A 15,726-nucleotide genomic window follows, 5' to 3' on the forward strand; every position below is an offset into this window, starting at 1 on the left:
AATGTATGGGAAATGAAATAGGATGTAGCGAATACGAAATATTGTCTGTAGTTTGTTTTTAATATCGATCGTTATGGTAATCACCTTGAATTGTAATGTCAGTTGTTTTGTTAATTGAAAATCCAAAACTAACAAGGCTTAAGGTGCATCATAGACCATACCGTTAAATCGCATACCATATATATATAGAATATACATATAGAATTATTTGTTGTACTGTAGTGTGACCAAAACATGAATGAATGTTTCTCTGTTAAAGGATTACTTAGTGCGGGCCTTTTTTTTAAAAAAATAAAATAGTTTTGTTTATTTAAGGGTTATTATTTGTAATAAGCCTTATAATAAACATAATTATTTTCATTAGTATATTTATCAGTAATTTACGAATTACTCTACCTTGTCTATAGCTTTGCTTTACGTAGGGGTGTTCGAAGACAGAAGAGACAAGCGGAAATGCTTTGTATGGAACGGAAGCAGACACAATAAGACCATCTTGCACGTCTTCATTGCTTTAAAAAAAAAATTAGATTGCGCAGACATCAAGGTTCAAACCAAGTGCAATTTTTGATATTTATATGATAAAAATTTCGTTAAAGCGTTAATTTTTTTTAATATATGAAAACTATAAATAATTTTGCTTAGGAAATGAACTAATTATATTGTTGTAAGTAATGACTTCTAATAACAAACGTTACTTGCGTTCGCATGTTATAGGCGTCCTATACGAGTATGTATCTAATGAACTCAATAGTAATAAACCCAATAGTATTTTATTATGCCTATAATACGACTATAGAGTACTTAATATGCAATATATCCTATATAAAAAATGTATTCATTGAGTATATAAAAAATGTGATCTAAAATTATGAATAAAAATTGACCTAAACCGACGTTATCTGGTAGACAAATTGCAGTGGAAAACATTGACTTTTTTCAAGTTACTTAAGATAGTTGATTGAGCCGTCACGCCTTTTAGAGACACGACCTCGTACGATTTTGGTAAAATATTTTTTGAATTTTATTATAAATATTTCTTTTAATTTTTTTTTAAGTTTAAGTAAATTATGTAACTATTTTTTTAATGGCGGATGAAAACACTGTGTGTCTCTTGGGGGCATGATGGGTTAAAATCACAATCACAATGTTGTGATTAAATTCGTTACTTAAAATGGTTGCTGTAATCATTGTGCTTGATAGGCTCAGAACATGTTACAAGAAAACAAGTCACATGAACACATTAAACAAGTCTTATTTATTTCAATCACGTTGTTCTTTTTCAGTGAGTCTTTTACTTATGGCCTTATTTTCTTGATTATTGATCTCAGCTACGATTTTCCTTGTCTACAGCGGCAGATAGCCAGGAGTCTGGCAGCCCTCCGCCGAGCCCGACTGATTCTGCCACGTCGGAACCTCCGCCCACCCTAGTTCACATCAAGCAGGAGATGCCTCCAGGAGGTGACATCAAAGAATACTATGGTGCCATTGACTTCGCACTCCCTGACACATATCTACCTTCCAACTTAGACTATGGACGATATCTCCCTCGCTCCTTGGACTTCAAAGAAAAATTCGACCAGAAAGATGAAAAGGAGGATTCTAAAGACAATCTTATAAGCACAGATTACTCATTAAGCAAAGATTATGATTTGCCAAATGAGTTAGCGTTGAAGGCTGGAGGCATTTTTGCGAGAAGAAATATTAGTAGTGGAACGAGGTATGGTCCCTTTATTGGGAAATGGGTGACACAGCCCCTGGATAGGAGATACGCTTGGGAGGTGAGTGTTTCCATCTATGTTAGACCTGTTTCTCATAATTATCATCATAATCCGATTCTACTATTGGACATCTTTAAGGAGGTATGGACTTTGACGAGTTTTGTGAACTTGCTCCAATATGCAAGTTTCAACACGATATTCTCCTTTACCGTTTCAGTAAGTAGCAAATAGTAAACAGATGATTCGAAGAGCTTTTACTTACTTAGCAAACGTTCTAAATAAGCTATCAGTCGCTCAATTTATACCTGTTAAAACCTAATAATTTGTATAACTTCACTTTATTGAGCGCACGTTACAAGTCGTGCCAAAGAATTGAATGTACAAAATTATAGTTTCTTCTTCTTAACGTATCGATGGCATACACTATAGTGTGTACTACTCGTATAATGCTTGTCATTGTGGTGAAAGGTGCTTGTCCATTGTTACCCAGGTTGCGCCAGATGTACTGAAAAAGAATAAAAACGAAATTTAGAAATTCTAGAAGTCCTTCCCTTATGAGCGAGAGGTTACACACGGCGATTTTTAGCAGCGATACAAACGCGATGCAGTAGCGATGCAACCGCTAATCCTAACCTTAACACATACGCGCGATTTTAAGCAGCGATATAAGCGCGCAACTGCATCGATACAAACGCGCGATTGCATCGCTACACTTGGGATTTATATGCGATTCATCGATGCTGTTGCGTGTTTGTATCGATGCAGTCGCGTGTTTGCATCGATGCAATCGCCTATAAATCGCAGGTGTAGTGATGCAATACCGCGTTACACGACCACGCGTTTGCATCGCTGCTAAAAGTTGGCATGTGTAACCACTCTTAGTGTCATTATTTAGAAGAAAACTGCTGTCACGCATATTGACAGCAGAAATTTATTAATGACGACACTGTCAATGAACTTATGCATTTTTTTATCCGTACTAATTGGTGACGACAAGGCATCCTTTCTTGCATCTCGTCAAATAACACGTAGCATGAATGGACCACTTGTTTCAAGTCAAGTGTACAGATTAGGTGTCAAAAAACGTGTATGTCAATAAATTATGAACTAATACTGAAGTTCGGCATCACACCGACTGTCAAAACGAGACGGCAATAAAATGTTAACTTTATTGATGCTCTCAAGTAGTCGTGTTCTTTCACTTTTTGTTCGTAAGGTATACGGTTGATTAGGTTTTCTGTTTTTGAGCCATTAGAGTTTTGTGTGGGAAATATATGTAAAATCTTAAATGCGTTTAAACACGCACGTGATGACTTTCTCATTCTTGAAAATTTAAGATTATTTTCTTGAGCAAGTAACAGCTTTCAGCAGCGTTAGAGCTTGTATTTCTATTATTACGTACTTATGTAATAATTTGTTATGTTATATATATAATTTTGAGTTCTAACTCCACTAAAGATTATGGGTCAGTACTCTTGCAGTAGTATACTTAAAGGCCCTCGAAACGTTTACGCTTCAGTAGCTGATCTAAGGTGAAGCGAAGTGACGATGATAATAATTCTTAAATGCAAAAGATTTAGATTAAAATAACGATGAGAAACAAATTTTGTCTGTTATGTTCACAATGTCGAAAATCACAGTGTAATAAACAGCGCAATAAAAACCGATAAGTCACATTTTGACTTGTCTTTCTTTTCTAATGCCGGACGGTAGTTTTTACACGTTTCTGTGAGTAATGTATCCAATTGGGGGTCGATTCAGAACCTTACGATAAGTCAGTTGTCGACCGATTTTGTTTCAGTTTTAATCACAACATCCGAATCGAACGTCAAATTGGCGTATTAGAAACCGAACCGAAATGACGTCACACATGTACGATTACTCGATCTTCTCGACCGGCAAAGGTTACAAACATTATTCAACAGTTATCGAATGAAAGATACCGGATTTCCTATTGTTTACAAAGCAAGAATGTAATGGAAATCTCTTATTATTTTAAATAAAGTCTGGATTTTGTTCAATTTTATGAATTTATTTTAATGCAAGACTAATGCATTTCTATATTTTAGGCCTTTAAAGTCTTAAAAATGTGTATAAAAGGATTTTGATTTTTCTTATAATCTATAAAACTGCCTCAGTGGCCGAACGGTTACCATGCCGGACTGCCACGCAGAGGTCCCAGGTTCGGAAATGTTTGTATGGTCTACATTTATTTCTCTCGTGAGTTTGGGTGTAATTTGTGGTTGTCTATGTGTGTGTCCATGGCACCTGCGACACAGGGTTTCCCTAGTGCGGGGCTATGTTGAGTGTGTGCGTTATTATTTAAAAAAAAATTCACCGATTAACTCCGTGAACGCTGTTGGATAACGGGTTGCCTATCAGTAGTCCGAAATTACATTTTCCAGAAACAACGTTTGCTCGAATTTTCATAACCTCGAAAGTAATTTTCAGAGGAATTTTTTTTAAACCTTACTTAACCTAACCTTTTTTTTATTACCGTGAGGAAAATTTGGGGCATCTATCGGCGGCGGAGGCCTGTGCAATGCAGGGGCAGGGTTTCCCAACCCTGCACCCTGCTGGCCTCCGCTGATGGGACGCAGGCGGCCCGCGAAGAGCCGTCGCGTGCGTCCTCTCCGCCGACGCCGAATGGGGTCCGAGAGGGCGCTGTCTTTGCGGACCCGTTCGGCCGTCCCCTTCTGCGACATCACGTCCTCGCAGAAGGAGACCATCGCCTGCCAAGACCTCTCGCTTCCTAGCGTGGCTCTAACTATGCTGGGCAGTGAGATGTCTCGTCCCACCACCTCTACGAGATCCCAGCGCTGCTGACTCCAGGACGGGCACACCTCCAAGGTGTGCCTCGTGGAGTCTGCAGCAACGCCGTACTTGTGACACTTCGGGGTCACCTCTCTCCGTGCGATATTGTGCAGATAATCACCAAAACAGCCGTGTCCGGTGAGGACCTGCACAAGACGGTAGGTGAGTGATCCGTGCCTCCTTTTCCTCCAATCGGCAAGTACAGGGAGCAGCGTCTGGACGGTGCGCTTCCCGTATCTGGCCGATCGGAGGGCTTCCTCCCACTCCGCCTGAACGGCGGTCTTGGCGGCACGCCGCACCCCCACTAGTGTGGGGCGCTCTCCACGTGCCCTAGCTTCCGCGCGGCACCTGTAGGTCTGCTCGAGGACGGACGCCTCCCAGGATGCGGATCCAGCTAGGGCGCATGCCGCCGCAACTTAACCTAACGTAACCGAAACTAATCGTATCTTTGCGATAAACATCCAACATATCCTGAAAGAACACTGGCCATTGTCATTCCATTAAAACTTCATTGAGGTTATATTGCAATACTGACTTATGACTATTCTGCTAAAATCTATTTACAATGGTAGTTGAGCCTCAATAGAATGTCAAAGAAATGGCAGTGATAGCATTCATTCATTCAACCACTAACGATCGATGTTGCCTTACTAAAACTACCGTGAAAATTACTAAGCATATATTAATTTTATCTTGTTTAGGCTGCAAATCAAATGTTTCTTTTACGTAAAATAATTAGTAGAACATAGTTTACTGTACTATCGATGTGCCATCATACCAAACAATTGCAATGGCATTTGAATTGTAGCTCGATGGTTAGCCACTAACAAGTCACTACTATAAAAATAAATAAAATGAAATAAATTGAAATTATTCATAAATATATAATAATAAACAAAATAAATAAGTAGAAAATATTCATAAAATAAAATGAAATTATTCAAAAATGCACGGATCTGGGTCCCGATTCAGAATTATTGTTGTGAATTAAAACGAAACGAAATCGTACGATATCAAACCGAATCGGTCGACAACTGAGTTATCGTAAGATTCTGAATCGACCCCCTGAACAAAATGCGACCACTCTTTTCAATATATAAGAATAAACGAAATTAGTATCGAAATTTGTCGCATTGATCGGTTTTTGTACTGAAGCACTCATTTTTGAATTGTGATTTATTAAAAACTATTCTGCAATATATCTAAATAAAAGACCGTAAATTCGTTCTTAGATATATATATCTATATAGTTTATTTAACACCAGTATCAACTGTGGCGAGATCAGATTAAAAAGTGCCGATCATGATAATCCGTGAATAAGGACATCATATTCGGATGAATGGTTCTGCAGAGGGGTGTGGTTATCTGCGAGGAAACGGAAATCAATTGTTAGCGATTTGTGCATTACGCTTACATTTTTGGGCAGTATTGAGTTTCTAAAGGAGCTCAATATGTTTAGTTTTTGTTAGTATATCTACCGTATTGAAGAGCATCTTTGGCGAATCCGGTTTTAGAAAGGAAAACCAAAAGGAATGTTAATTGCTGAATGCTGCGTAGTCTTTTTAATGTTATAATGGAAACAGTACGATTACTACTAGTGTATGCGTTACTTATAGGCCTTAAAGTTTCAGATGCATGTAAGAATATGTCTATGTAAATGTCATGTAGTATTTTAAACACCTGTGTGGATCTTCAATATAGACAGAAATGAATTAAATTGCGATATCTTTCTTAAGTCTACACTACGAATACCATAAAAGACCGGACATACGCCTGTGAGATGCGCAAGCACCTATCAAATGACAGATATACGCAAGATACGGTCTCAGGTTGCAGTCAAATCGCCATTGTACTTAGTTCCGGTTCTTAAGTGATTGTATAGGTTTATTTGGATGTTAGATTACTTGTATTGACGCGGTTTTGTGGTTTGAATTTTGTGTTTTAGTCCACATTTGAATCAGTCAGTGCGATCTTTGTTATAGTTCTCTTGTATATAATTATCTGTGAATCGCTATACAGCTGCTGTATTCTATTAAAAGAGTTCTTAGTGTGTTGTAAAGTTGCTGAATCATGAGTTTCAAGGTTTAAACTTTCCAAGTGTATACAAAAGCTATTACTTTTACCGCACAGCAAGTTGCTTGATCTCCCGTACGTGACAGTAGGGTAAAAGTGCCAATCGTCATACGTCATTAGAGAACGAACGCTGACCGCGCTTCCGACCCACTGGGCATAAAGACTCTTTGATGCACAGGCGTTGACTAACAATGTAACCGAATGATAAAACGATGCTTTTCATTAGAACCGCTATCCAATCTCATTTACAACTAACTATGAACCAAAATACAACTGTACCTTCACCATGAGTTTGTAATCACTTTCGGCGCTAGCGTTCGCGAATAATATTTTTTTTATATGTAAAATGTTATTTCATCTTCACTGGAGGACGCTGTACAATTTGTCATATAAAATTGTCAAATAATTTACGCGATCGCTAGCGATAACCTTAGAGGATGGAAAAAGCGATAACAGTCACTGTAATCTCAGGGAGCGTTCTCTCTATGTAGTGACGATAGACAGTTGTGCAGTTAAAGTGTCGTAGCTTGTATATTTAAATGAAGTTGTTCACATATAGTACAACACGATTAACTGCTGACGACTGTGTTGACGACTTTTTTATCTCGAGTTCTTAGGTTTTCGCGATTGTTATATATAGGAAATGAAACTATTTTTCCGGATTTAAATCGCGTATATTTGTTTTTTCAAACAAACCAACGTTTCGGGCCCTTTACAGGTCCCATGGTCACGGTTGACTTAGGTGGTACCAGTTATGTCTAATATTAATGCGAACCTCTCTATTTTTTCACTATAGTTTCAAAAGTTATTAATTAAATACCTTCTTTTTAATTTTGCAAAGAAACGTTCCAATTTACGCTACATTGTTTTATAAATTATTTTATTGTAACAATATGAATTTTTATCAAGTTAAATTTATTATTAATTAATAATAAATTTTTGACTTTTCGTCATTACGACGATTGTTGTGACAATGGGAAGAGCTAGATTCTGTCATGTCGTATCACGATAAATGTCGTCACTATCTAGTGGGAACAGCTAGACACAACAGTCGTTCAATGATAAAATAAACGACTACGATACAGTCACGATTGATAGTCATGATATGGGAACAGGCTAGACGAGACTGTCGTCCAACGATAAATAAAACGTTACGACGTAATAGGATCGCGCCCTCATTGTAGAGGCACAGTACCGCTACCATGAACTTACTGTGATAGTTGTTGTGACATCGGCACTGTGCCTTTACCGTGAGATTACAGCGACAGTTATCGCTAGCCATCTCGTAACGTATTTGACAATTTTATATGGTAAATTGTACATCGCCCTCTAGTAGTCACAAGAAGAAGTAACATTTTACATAATATTATAAATAAATTTCGAGGCACAGTACCTCTACCATGAGCTTATTGTGACAGAGGTACTGTGCCTCTACCATGAGACTACAGTGACAGGTATTGCAAGCGACAGCGTAAAATGTTTGTGTATAAAATGTTGTTTCTCTTGTGACCGCTAAGGGCGCTGTATAATTTGCCTTACAAAATTGTGAAGTAGTTTACGTGGTCGCTGGCGACAACTGTGACAGTAATCTCGTGATAGAGGCACTAGAAAACGCAACGACTCCCAGGAACGAATAAATTTCTTAAAGGATTAAAATTCAATACAATACGTTCACATGTCTACGTAAACTTAAAGGGGTTACGCATTGGCGCAGGACAGGGTAACTTTATCTAACCACCGTTTCCCAAAATTCGGATATCTCAATAAAGATCGATAAAAAAAACGAGGTAATCAAAGAATTCTATCGAACATCCCGTGTCAAAGTGCAATAAAAGGTTGCGTACGAATAAACCCTAATTTTGGTTAGGGCGTGACCCCCGTCAACAATTTTTTTAAAGAAATTTACACTTTTTTAACTAAAATAGATGAAGGTAACGGTAAAATTGACAAAGAGAGATGTCACTGTATTCAAACTTTAAAATGAAAACTTGATTGGGCAGTTTTTTTAACAGAAAACGACGCGGAATCTCTTGAAATGCATCTCTTTCCTTTGAATTTTATGTTTTGTTAATAAAAACTTTTATTATTCAATTACGGTTTCCGAAAACGTGCAAATACTTTCTCACAAGTCTTAGGAAATGTACTGGATGTTTAGATATGGCAGATGCAGATCTTGCCTCAATTAAAAATATGAATATTATTTTCCTCAAACTAAATCGTAATACTATCCCTGCCCTAAATATTCAGCATGCAAATGCTCTAACAGAATGGTAATATTTATTTAAAGATTCTCTTAGAAAATTACTAATCTATGAAATGAATTTTTTATGAGATAAACTAGTTTATTACAAAGGGATCTATGAAAATGTCAATCAAGCATAGATATTTGCATCAATTATTTCAAGACGCAGTTGTCAAAATTGATGGGAAATTGGCAAGTAATGGATTCCACTAATTTTTATAACAATACAAAATTATATTTCGTTTTAAATAAAAAAAAAGAAATAATGTTATGTTGTATTGGTCGTATTTGGCGCGGATACCCGACAAAGGGAATTGGTTATGAATTTTTTATGACGAACTGTTGATTTTTCGTTGTGAAGCGTTGGTGCTTGAATAATATGTTTGTAATATGTTATTCAAGTGTAACATCCAATTACGGGATATTTCGCTTTCGAAAGAGTAGTAAATTGTTTTAAAATTTTCATTGTTTTTTTAAAAATGTAGTACGAATAGCAGTGTAGTATTTCGTTTTTTAAATCACAGTGGTAGGACAGCCAGTGTCAAATAATAACCCATTTGAAAAATGAAATTAAGATTTAAAATAGTTAATTTTAAGCCTGGCCATCGTTCACTCAGTCCGTTGCATTAATGTCAAAATATCTGTCATATTCGCGTGACATCTTTTCACCACCCCCTTTGGAAAAGGATTAGTGTACATACTACACAAAGTACAGTGGGCCCTATTACATCTTCATTACGGTAGGCGGCTGTCGCATATTGTTCATTTGTAATAATAAAAATGGACAAAAAATATTATTGTTATTATGTTTATTGCCCCCGTTGATAGTATTTATACCGATCCGCGTATCTCGGTTGACAAAGAGCGTACAGATGGGTGATACATTCATTGTACTTTGGAAACACTTGTGGTCACAATTAGTGGGCTATAGAAGTTTTGTATGCATTTTATTTAATGTTTTGGATATCGTACGTCGGTTTCAACAGTTTCGTAATTGAAAAAGCAATTTATTTCACGGATGCGTGTAACAACTTTTCTGGTTTTCAATAAAACATTCGAAAAAATATGAAGAAATTACCAAATGCCACTTTTCACGGCTGATCGCCAGGTTATTTGGAAAACATAATTATCTCATTTTTATTTGCCACGTTTGCCATTTTGAGTTGTGACAGTATTGAAGCCGGTGTTGTATGTTGGTTATTGGATTATGGACCACTTCTAAAAAGGGAATGATGCTTTCTAAGTCGTGGTAAGTAGGCGTTCATGTGTTTTTATGACGTATGTACACAAACACATACCGCACATTGCTAGCGTATGAGTAAAATGAGTATACCGTTTTCGTAATATTTGTAATTAAATTCCGCGTATAAAATACAACGACGTTAAAACCAACATAAAAATTTAAAATGTATAATTTTATACATTTCAAAACCTTATTGAGTTTTATTTACAGACCCATTTGCTACTTTATTAATTTCACAGACAACAAAATAAATTTATTGTGATGGGTATACATATTTGCTCGGCAGTGTAATATAGCTACGTATGAAAGTATGGTCTCGATATGTGACAGTGGTTGTCAAATTTACACCTGGCAATATCGGCTTAAGCTATCGATAGCGAAATATCATCTGCGAAATATCAAATTGAAAAATGCAATCATTATTTATATTAAAAGCATAGGTAATGGAAGCACTCAAAGAAGAGTACATAAGAAACATGTTATATGTTGTAAATGTTTAGATTCGTTTAATAAGACGCAGGATAAGTGTTCTTTCATATAGGTATATATATGTAAATATAAATTTTATATCCTAAATTTTCGCTAAATAAGCTACTTATATTTGAAAGATCATACTTTACAAATAATTTACCACAACCACTTGACTATCGTTTTAATTAACACACTACACATCCCTTCAATAAAAAATGCATCATAAATATTGATACAAAAGGGGCGCACCGACCCTAAAGTATCGTATCTAAACATTTCTCTTATTATTAACAAGCAGACACTTATCAGTTAATCTTACACCGTTGCACAATAGTAGCTAATCTCGGGGTGCGATAGGAATTTATCTTCGCTATATCGTCATTGTCAGTTTGCCCGCTTCTCCCTTCGATACGCCGATTTGTGAAATATGTTCCAATATTTAGGGTGCACTCGAGAATTTGTCTTGTAATTTTTTGAGATTATTTATGGTGCGTTAATATTTACTTAAAGTGTAAAGTTTGTTTCGGGCCATAATTGGTCATAATATTAGTAATTTGTGTATAGAGAACCGAGCAGGGACCTATTAAAGATATCGTGCGTACTTCCCTGGACGAATGGAAATTCCTGCTCCTGGAAGGAGCTCTACTACTACTTAAGTATTTTTCTTAAGGTTTCTAATGAGTCTAGATAGTTTTCTTAGAAGTATTATAGGAAGAAAGATCAATGGAAAGAGAGGAAGGAGAAGATCTAGATAAAGTTATTGCGTTCAGATAAGGGAACTAGTTTATGTCGTGTCGATCAGGCTCTCAAAGTTAGGGCGCTGAACAGAGAAGGTGGGAATTACCCCATCGACAGTAAGAAGAAAAAAAGTTTATTTACTGTAAAATATGAGAAGTTTTTAGAAGCGATATGTGTCTGTGCAATTAAAGCAATAAATCATCGTCATTATGTTCAGTTCAGAAATGGACGAAAAAACCCAGCTTCATGTATTTGCAGCCTGACATTACATGACCTGCCAAGATTTCGTTCTCTAACAACAATTACCTTAAAAAATATTTTACCAAAACAATATCCGCATCCTCAGCTAAATCATTCTTCATAGAGCTAACAAAGTATGTAAGTAAGTACGCAGTACCCTAATATCTCATTCCAAGTTTACTCACGAGTCGCTTCGTGGCTTCTTGTTTCCACCAATATTTTTCCCAACAAATTCTTGTTCGCAAAACAGTGCGGGCGTGCACAGTGGGGCAATATTTCATCTGAGCTCGCCAGAACAATAATAGCTCTTCGAGTCGCAGCCACGGCACGTTCGAACCACAATGTTGGCCACCCACCAGTATCCCATGACCTCTCAAAACTAACTCACATTAGTAATAAACGTCCCTTTCACGACCGGACGGTTATATACCATCGCCAGCATCCGTGTAGACAAAATAACGAAATACTCCGAAAGCAACACGATATTGCATTGGTTATTGGGTTAGGTTAGGCGTTGTTTACACTGAATCGGCAGAGGCGGTTGTTGATGCGTTGATGCCAAGTCGCTAATTTTGACGTGGAGTTGATACTTGCTTTTGTTGAGAAATCGCTTATTATTGGTAACGCTTGGGAAGTTTCAGACCGTTTCAAAAATGATCTCATTTGCATGTGGTAAACGTTTGTAAAGGTTTTTGACATTCATAGATATTGTGGCTTAAACGAATTTAGAGACTTTACAAGTAGTATACACTTTATTACTTTGCATTTCTTAATATTTGCAAACATTTCTTACGTTACATGTAAGCACCCTTCGCTCTATATCCGACACCAAAAACAGCAATGGCGTAACAAAAAACCGTAAATAACCGAATAATTCCGGATCCCACCAATTGTCACCGTGACGGAACCGCCGGTGTCTTTGTCACCCTTGTAGTTGATTTTTTTCAATTTTTTTCCACGTGTAATCTTCCAGTTAATCCGTTTTAACGCGTCCAGATGTGTGTGCGCAACTCTTAGGACGATTTGCCCACAGTGCAACTAAAAGGATGCGATCGGTGTTGAATGTTTATAATAAGAATTTCTTTGATTATTATATTTCATTACTTCATTAGCTTATACTATTTGGATTTATTTTTCACGCAAACATAATGAACGTATTACAAAGAGGTACAACTATTTTTAATTTTTAAAGAATTATTAATTGATTCCACAATTTGTTCCAACTTATGAACCAAACATTCAAACCTCACCCCATAGCGCGAAAATATCTCAAAACTATTAGAATATTATTTTTAAAACCCAACAACATACCTTATCCACAATTGGAAGCTGTGTGATTGTTCACCCATCACTGAACAAACGATAGCCGTTCTTTGTCGCACTTTTGTCGCATTGTCGCACTCTATGGGGAGCCGCTGATACTGGATCAATGGGACATCGCATTCAACACTCACTGATTGTATTCGACAAAATTATACTTGCCAATTAAAAGATAAGTTGACAATAGAACGTTGTGTGTAGGTGCAGAGAAATAACGGCAAGTGTACCTTGGTGATTCCAGTTTTTTGCGCAATGATAGCGCATATCGTTCGTGTGTATTCTGTCACGCAAGGAATTAGTCCGTTTTGTCTCCAGTTAATGGTTGAAACGTGACCGTAGAAGAGCTAATTTGTCAATAATTTCATTTGGGATGCAATGACAATGATCTCTTTGTAGGTTAACGCCTAATTTATGAGCATATTTGATGTTTAAAAGGGACGCCGATTTGAAAAATGATATTATTTATGCAATTTTTTTAGTTGCTAATTCTCCGACCTTATAGAATCTTGTGATAAATATATCACTTACTTTTTGTTGTTTATTGTTTTATGGGGTAAAAAGTGTTTGAACTTTAAGGGTTTGAACGACGCTGATGAAGTTAATCAGATGTATGAAAGACTTCTACGTTAAAAATTAATGTTGATCATTATTCTTCATGTATTAAAAATCCATGAATATTCCAATCTAATCTGAGCTAAAATGATGTCGGTGTAGTCATTAAATTGTTTGTATTGCTGATAAAATTTATTATGATAGAGCCGGTTACAAATTAAAACCTGCGTTATCTCGATGGAATAAAACTGTGTATCACTAACACGGTTTTAAATAGAAAATCGCGTTATCAGTTGAAATTAAATTTTGAGAGAAATCCACTTTGTTATTGAATATTGTACTCGGTGTTTAACTACTATCAATTGTTGATTGTATTGAAACATTTTTATTAAAAATTTTAATAAGCAGAAATGTAAAGATGCTTTGTTTTAATAGAAATTGTAAAGTAATCTTTGGCAAGTTTTATATACGCACCAATGTACTTATATATTCTTTATTGGACAAATTTGTCGACATCAATAGCCGCTGATGTTAAATATACCTATAATATGTCACGTTTTCGTATAAATTACGTAGAAGTTCTCTTAGCTGCGGATTCGGATATGCTTGTGTTACTTAATTAATAATAGGTATCTTAAATAATAATAATAAAATTTTATCCACATAGTTACATAAATATAGTTATCAGCCACTATATTTTGATAATGAAAAAGTATACTCAAAATCTTTTATTTTTTTACGATACCCAGTGACATCACCACCGCCTGGTGGTAAGCGACACGTCCATAACAGTACTACGCAGAGCTTATTTTTTTTTATAATATCAAGTTTCGGGACGAACAAGTCGTGCGCCTGATGGTAAGCTATACGCCTGTCCATAGATCTGAGGGACACTGCCGCCCGTAACCCCAAAGACATAAGTTGACAAGTTGCATGTGCCTGTAATTTCACCAGCACCCTTGCCCTTCAAAACCGGAACGCAGTAATTTAATAGGTAATAAAGGTAATGTAATAGTAACGGGACAAAGAAGTTGTGGCACGCGACACGCCTGACTATAACAGCTGCAGTGCCACTCAGAGCTTTAAATCGCAAAGATCTGAGGGACACGGCCACTGCGCCCGGCACTCTGAGATATAAGTGGAAAGGCCTAAGCGCCTGTGATGTCATCAGCGTCCTGACCCTTCAAAACCGAAACGCACACAAGGAGCTATACATACTAACGGATATATATACATATATCTTGATATCAAGTAAAATTTTATTGATATTCACTTTTGTGTTAAAAATAATCATATATCGTTTACGAAATACTGAAAACGGTGTGCTATTCCATATGCCTGCATTTATTTTTTGTGGTGACGTTTTCCCTTTTTTACACAATTATCAAGACAAAAAAATCGGTAAAAAAGGACTAAATAAAACTAAAACGTGTTTGCTGCTGACAGAGGCGGAAGTCGTGCCTTTCCCGATGTCTGATAGTCGAAGACAAGTGACGGAAGTGCCTTACACGCGGGGAAATGCAAACTAAATTGTATAAATATGGAAAGAACACTTCTGACGAATATACTATAAAAACTAAGTACAAAATAATATATCTGTGAAGATTGTTTCGTATTTTTTGGTCTTACTACGTTTATTTGTTGTTTATACAAGTATTGCAGGCCTTGCAAGCTAAAGAGGAACAGGTACCAATGGTTTTAATCAAAGTTGAGTCTCTATTTGTTCAGTATAATTCATCGGTGCTAGGATTTTTAATCTATGTAGAACACATGTGGGTGTGACTGCTCTATTTATTTCTAATGCAAAAATACTTTGCTGTTCCGGGTTCAAGAAGAGTCAGTGCAAATACAGGTACGAAAAACTTAACACATTACGACCTACGGTTTGAAGATTTCCTTAAGTATCGAGAATGTGTTTACGTTGTTAACACTTTCTGTTTGCCAATTTGAATATCATAAAAAAGTAATTGTGCATAAAGCAACATAGTTTTTTCCAACTCACGTCAATTGATCATAAAAGTTCTACCTATGAAAATCAATAGGTATTATTACTTAATAGAAATTCTTTATATTCCCTTGTTTTAGTATCTTTAACAAGTACGTAAATTGAAAAGGTGCCCTGCCTGACTACGAATAAAAGTCACTTCTGTCCTAACATGAAGTTACTGTTTCGATAATAGATAGCGAAAGTTGAAAATATTTGTGCAAAAAATTTCAGTTCCATCTTATGACCATTTAGAGCGCTGTACATTATGGCATACAAGTTTACAAAAATTATAGTATGTAACCTCACGATAGAGGTACGTCTAATTAT

General features: G+C 36.3%; 1 protein-coding gene across 3 annotated transcripts in view; it reads left to right on the plus strand.

The window, feature by feature from the left end:
- The window catches only part of LOC113231381 (MDS1 and EVI1 complex locus protein-like), a 169,446-nt gene that overhangs the window by 121,802 nt on the left and 31,918 nt on the right, over nucleotides 1-15,726 (plus strand). For all 3 annotated transcript variants that reach the window (XM_026465677.1, XM_026465676.1, XM_026465678.1), the window contains exon 3: nucleotides 1,351-1,778. In XM_026465677.1, the coding sequence (XP_026321462.1) occupies nucleotides 1,351-1,778 (428 nt within the window). The remainder of the gene's footprint in view (nucleotides 1-1,350; nucleotides 1,779-15,726) is intronic.

This window comes from Hyposmocoma kahamanoa, unplaced genomic scaffold, assembly GCF_003589595.1.
Source record: "Hyposmocoma kahamanoa isolate Upper Pololo Valley unplaced genomic scaffold, ASM358959v1 65, whole genome shotgun sequence".
Lineage (NCBI taxonomy): Eukaryota > Metazoa > Arthropoda > Insecta > Lepidoptera > Cosmopterigidae > Hyposmocoma > Hyposmocoma kahamanoa.